This window comes from Hyaena hyaena, unplaced genomic scaffold, assembly GCF_003009895.1.
Source record: "Hyaena hyaena isolate Hyena2069 unplaced genomic scaffold, ASM300989v1 scaffold_116, whole genome shotgun sequence".
NCBI lineage: Eukaryota > Metazoa > Chordata > Mammalia > Carnivora > Hyaenidae > Hyaena > Hyaena hyaena.
In genome coordinates, this window is record NW_024080748.1 from 1,268,714 (window position 1) to 1,274,357 (window position 5,644).

The following is a 5,644-nucleotide window of genomic DNA, read 5'->3' on the forward strand; positions in this document are numbered from 1 at the left end:
GGGCAACAGATCAGAGCCTAGAGCCGGCTTCGATTTCATCTCTCTCTCCCTGTCTCTCCCTTTGCTCACTCGCTCGCACACTCTCTCTCTCTCAAAAATAAATAAACTTAAAGAAGTAGAAAAACAACAACAGCAGCAGCAACACAAGATCAAGGTGGCTGTAGCCAGGAAAGGGTTCCATAGTCCCATCCTCCCCTGTCTGTGTTCCCTGCCCCCAGGGCAAGGACCACTGAGGATCAAATCAAAGAGAACTGGATGCTGAGGACACAGAAGGAGATAGGGCACAACTGATGAGCTAAAACCCTGAAAACCGGGGTAAGCAGAAGGTCATGGACAGGGAAGCTGGTCTGATCCAGGAAGGGGAGTGCAGGGCATCTGCGCTGTGTGACACTGACATGGTCACCCTCGCACCAAATCACACCCAAAGGCTCGGCCTGCACGTGGGTGTCCCTCCATCACCCCTGGGAACAAATGAGCAGTCCTTACGTCATACAACAACACATGTTTTTCAAGAAACTCTTAAGCATTTATTAGACACCTGTTAGGAGCCCTACAACAGATTCTGTGGACACAGAACTCAATGACTCGGTGTCTCTGCCCTCGGGGGCCTCCCAGCCCCTGTGCTGAGTGCAGAGCAAAGAGGAGGCTCAGTACTTGTCAGGCAGGCCAGCAGGTCGGAAGTGGTTGGGGTCTTTGCCGCTCCGGCCCCATTCATTGGCAGCCTGGTCAGCCTTCGAGTCCTCTGCTCCGTGGCCGCTGTCTCCATGCCTTAAAAAGTCTGTGAACCTCTGAGTATGCTCTCTGGCGTCACTGGGGGGAGGGAGGCAGGTGGGAGATAAATTAGCAGCTGATGAGCAATAGCCCCTTCCCCCATCTCTATTCTTCCCAAGGGATGGCTGACAGGAGCCAAGGAAAGGGGATAAAACACTGACATTCCCCCCCCCACCCCCAAACAGACCACCTTAGCTGGGGCTGGTCCCTTTGCTGGGTGAACAGCACTCAGAGGGGGAGGGTGGGGACCACCCATTCCCCCGGCCTTGCTCTGGCTCCATCAGCTACTCACACCCCACACTGGGCACTGAGGGGAGGGTGGGCAAGAGGAGAAGGAGCCACAGTCTCTACAGGAGACTTCTCCAGGGCTTGGCCCTCCTGGCTGTCCAAGGCAGCCACACTCAGCTCACCCACCCCTGCATCCCCTGGAGCCCCGTTACCTGATCACTTTTGCCGCCCAAGCGCCCCCAGGTCCCCTCTGTGCGGCATCATAGTTCCCCCGGGCGTGGAAGTATTTGTCTGATTCTTTGTAATTGGCTTCTCTCATGTCAGAGTAGGCTCTCCACATGTCCATAGCCCCTGAGAGTACAGCAATGGGAAACCAGGTGAACAGAAAGCACACCTCAGGGAAGACTCAGAGAACGACACATGTACCACTGATTCCAGATTTCTGCCTGTGGTCCCCCCTTGGATACCACAGACTGAGAACAAGTCTGCATCTGGTTGGTTTCTCCAGCTTTCTCTAGTGACAGTCGTGCGGGAGGGGCACAGCTGGGTTGTACCTGCGGGACCATGTGCTGCATCTCACTTAGGGCTCTATGTGAGCTGTTTAAAGGAGACAAAGGAGGTATCACAGCACAGGAATTCTCAACTTGAGCACCCCTGAAATGTGGGGCCAATTCCTTGTTGCTCAGGCCTGTCCTGATACTATAGGATGTAAGGCAGCATCCATGACCCCTCCCCACTGGATGTGGGCAACATAGTCCCTGAGGGTCACAACCAGAAATGTTCCCAGATGTTGCCTACTGTCCCCAGGGCCCCAGACTGCTCTCAGTTAGGAAGCACTGTTGTAAAATGAAGCCACATGTCATAAGGCCCAGGGGACTTGGGTAAGTGTGGAGGTGACATGCAGACAGATTCTGGGAAAGGCCCAGATATACAGCCCTTCTGCCCCGAGGCCAAGGAAATGTATACTTGCAGAATGAGTGCACATAACTGTGACCCAAGTCCCTCTGAGTGTCAGGGGCACCAATGACATCCTGAGAACTTTCTAAACAGGCTGTCCCAATGATATGGGCAGCTTGAGGAAGCAAGTGGTAGGGCTGTGCCCATCAGCCACACTTGGCTGCACCTCCTAATCACCTGGGAGCGACTGAAAGTCTGGTGACCAGGTCACAGCCAGGCCAGACCTCAGACTCCAGAGGGGGATCTCAGGCATCAGTAGTTTTCATGCTCTGCAGGCGATTCCCACAAGTAGCTGAGATCAGGAGCCACCCGGCTTTAGGAGGTGCTCTCAGACACACCTACCTGGCCAGCGCTCTGGCCTCATGCACAGTTGGGTCCCAAACTCTGCTCGGCCACCTGCTGACTGGCAGTGAGTCCCTGGACAATGGACTAGGCTGCTCTAAACCCCAGTTTTGTCCCCTTCAAGCGGGGGACGGTGCCTGCCTCCCTGAGGTGTTCTGAAGTCAAACTGAGTGGCCACATGTCCCAGCTTGACCAGAAGTGTCCCCGTTTGCCTAGAACTACCCCGGTGAGCACTGAGAGTGTCCTAGGAAGCGCCTCAGACCCAAACACACTAGGAGAGTTGGTCACCCTGAACTGCATGAAGGTGATGACTTCCTAGTGCAGGCTTGGTAGATGTGATTAGTTCCCCATTTTCCTTTCTTTATTTCTTTCTTTTTTGTTTGTTTGTTTGTTTGTTTGTTTTTCTGTCAAGGTAAAGGCTAGGAATGAGTAGGGAACAGGGACAGTCACTGAGGATAGGAAGCATAGTGACAGCTGAGCTGAAGGTGTCTCTAAATCGATCCAGTTAGTAAATGGAAAGATGGAAAGAGGAAGGAAGAAAAGGAGGAAAGGATGCATGAAGGGAGCGGGAAAGATGATGAAAAGTTTAACAGCTTTTATGGTACTTTATACAATTTGTCTGCGGGAAATTTTCTGCCTTTGCAAGACTTACTCTGTTTCTTCTAGTCAGACTTAAGCATCAGCTGAGATTGCTCTTTCTCTAGTAACTGATGGACCACATCCTGTGGTTTTCAATCTGCTTGATGAAAAGCTCCCCAAACACTGTCCACCTTCTACCACTTAGGGCAACAGACCTATGATAGTAGCTCCACCCCTTGCATGTGCTGGGGCAAGACCCAGTGGCCCATGGATGCCACCCACCTCCAGCGGCCTTACCTTGAGCAGCCTCGCCAAAGAATGAATACCATTGGCTGCTGACACCCAGGACCAAGGAGCAGAAGATGAGGCCCGTGAAAAGCTTCATGGTGCTGAAAGGAAGGAGAGGTCAGGGGCCAAGGACAGGGATTTGCATGTCACAGAGCCACTGCTGCTCATTCCAGTGCTTCTCAGGGAACTCTTAGGAGCCCACGTGGGGCAGGCCTTCACTCAGAGCCACAGCCCTCACTTCTGACCCCGTGAACCCTGACCACAGGGCTGGCTGAGAGTCCCCACGGTGGCATTGATGGAGGAAGTTGGGACCAGACTGTCCCCACCTGGAGCAGCCTATCATCCATCAGCAAGCATTTAGCACGTGCCACCCTGCCACCCCAGACCTCATACAGGACAAATACAAAACAGAATAATTGTTTTTGAAGGAATTTACGGGGTCTGTTCTTTTCCACAAATCAGTGCTTTGAAAGTTGGCCCTCACCTGAGTTCCAGTGGAGCAGAGCTGCTGGTCCCTGCCTGCTGGGAGAGGTGGCCGGGATTTATACTGTGCCCTCCCTGATGGGGACCCCATGGGGACACAAGAAAAGCCAGACTGCCCGGAAAGGTCCCTTCAGGTCATGGCCCCGAGAGATGTGCAAAGGAAAACTTACCGGACACCCGTGGTTTTCTTCATCCACAGGTCAACTTCCAGTTGTGCAACCGTGAGGAAGCAAGCTTGGCTGCTTCTGCCGGGTGGCCGGGGCTCAGGAGGAGGGCTCTGCTGTCAGAGTCAGAGGGGCTGTGGAGAGGAAGGGTGGGAGCACCAGGCTGGGGGTCCGAGGACTGCCGGCCGGTGTGTGGTTAGGGAAGACTCCTCCAGGCAGGGCCTTGCTGATCGTTTTCTCAGGATGGTCCCTGCCCGGCCAGATGGCCAATGTGCCAGACGTGACACCCTTTGAGTTCATGTGTAAGCTCTTGAGTTCCAAACTGATGGCTTGCCCCACCAAGTGTCTGGGTGCCCTGGAAGGTCCTTTACCAGTCTGTGTGCACATGCTAAGCTTTCAGCACTGAGGCACTGAAGAGCCCTTTTCAGCTGGCTGAGCCCATGAGGAAGTGTATTATCTCAGCAGGCTCCCTGGTTGGGAGTATCTAATTGGAGGGATTCTGCCTCCCCTCACTTCATCCTGGAGTCACCTCTTATTGGAAGTGAGAGTATAGTTCAATGGATTTGCAGCCCAGCTGGGGAAGTGCTGGGGTCCCAATCAGGGAAATTGGGGAGACCTCTGTGTCTTCTTACCTTGGGTGGGGTGTCATTGTCTGCTCCCTGTCAGATGAAAACGAAGTATAAGGGGGTCCACCTAGCTCTGCAGAGGCTAGCGGGAGAGTGAAGGAGTGAGAAATGAGTCAGTGTCCATTGGGGTGAGGTCACAATGGAATCAGATGATGGTGGACATGCTAGTTCCTGCTGTTTTCTTTCTTTCTTTCCAGTCCATCTTCATATCCTGAGGTCTACACATTAACCAACTACCACATAACTCCTAGAAATGGCAAGGCCAGGAGGGAAGAGGGAAAGGAGGACCAGATGGCTTCCAAGCAGAAAATGTTTGGCTCCATTCTGCATGATGGTGGTGTTGATCTCCTGCTCTCGGCCCACCTGCTACCATTCCCCCCTCCCCAAATACCACATCCAACCATATTAAACCCACTGGACATTGTATACGTTAGAATTTGGGGCTACACACACTTTGCCATACATTCTAGGCAGGATAACAGACTTTCCCCAGGGGGAATGAGCTCACAGGGAAAAGTTACCAGATATTCAATCAGCACAGCTGCTTTTGTAAAAGAAAGAAACCCAATTGAAAATTCAATTCTAGATCTCCCAGAAGTAATGGGTTGGAGAGATGCGAAGAAAACTTACAATACACTTAATAAATATCATCAAAAGGGGTAAAAGACAATATGAAGTAGGAAGTACAATTTTCAAGAAGAATCACATGGAAGACTCTAATTACAATATTTAATATAAACACCTCAGTAAAGGGATAAACAATGGATAAGTGCAACCAAAAAGTAAAGTAGTTGGCAGGTAGAACAAGTCTAAGCACTTTCCCCAGAGGCTACAGAAAAAGAGATGGAGATTATTAGGAATTTAAAATGACATAGAATAGAAATAGAATTGTCAATGTAAATCCCCAAGAAGGGAAAAAACTGAACAGAAAGGTACAAATAGTAGAAAAATTCATGGCTCAGAAAGAAAAGAATATATGATCATAACTTTGGTAATGTAGAAGAAATGAACATTTATGGGGCGCCTGGGAGGCTCAGTCGGTTAGTGTCCAACTCTTGATTTTGCCTCAGGTCATGATCTCACAGCTGTGGGACCGAGCCCCACGTCAGCCTCCCCGCTGAGCATGAAGCCTGCTTAAGATTCTCTCTCTCCCTCTGTCCCTCTGCCCCACTCACACACTCTCTCTTTATCTATGAAAGAAAGAAA

The 5,644-nt window shown here is 51.4% G+C and overlaps 1 protein-coding gene across 2 annotated transcripts; it reads right to left on the bottom strand.

Annotated features, from left to right (window-relative positions):
* Nucleotides 1–579: 579 nt before the first annotated feature.
* Nucleotides 580–4,508, bottom strand: LOC120234770 (serum amyloid A protein-like). Of its 2 annotated transcripts, XM_039236736.1 has the most exons (5): nucleotides 4,445–4,508; nucleotides 3,819–4,341; nucleotides 3,175–3,266; nucleotides 1,212–1,350; nucleotides 580–810 (listed from the first exon to the last, which is right to left on the bottom strand). In XM_039236736.1, exons 2-5 carry the CDS (start codon nucleotides 3,839–3,841, stop codon nucleotides 648–650), a joined length of 417 nt encoding a protein of 138 aa, XP_039092667.1. In that variant the 5' UTR covers nucleotides 3,842–4,341; nucleotides 4,445–4,508; the 3' UTR covers nucleotides 580–647. The 2 variants fall into 2 exon arrangements, with proteins under 2 accessions (XP_039092667.1, XP_039092668.1); XM_039236737.1 differs by lacking the exons at nucleotides 3,819–4,341; nucleotides 4,445–4,508 and adding an exon at nucleotides 3,650–3,664.
* Between the last annotated feature and the right edge of the window lie 1,136 nt (nucleotides 4,509–5,644).

What these genes read in the sequence shown, in the direction of transcription:
- LOC120234770 (XM_039236736.1), bottom strand. Translation starts at nt 3,841, where the DNA reads ATGAAGAAAACCACGGGTGTCCG. An exon ending in AAGAAAACCACGGGTGTCCG is followed by an intron (nt 3,267 to 3,818) that starts GTAAGTTTTCCT and finishes CCTTCCTTTCAG; the next exon opens with CACCATGAAGCTTTTCACGG. An exon ending in TGGGCGGCAAAAGTGATCAG is followed by an intron (nt 811 to 1,211) that starts GTAACGGGGCTC and finishes CCCTCCCCCCAG; the next exon opens with TGACGCCAGAGAGCATACTC.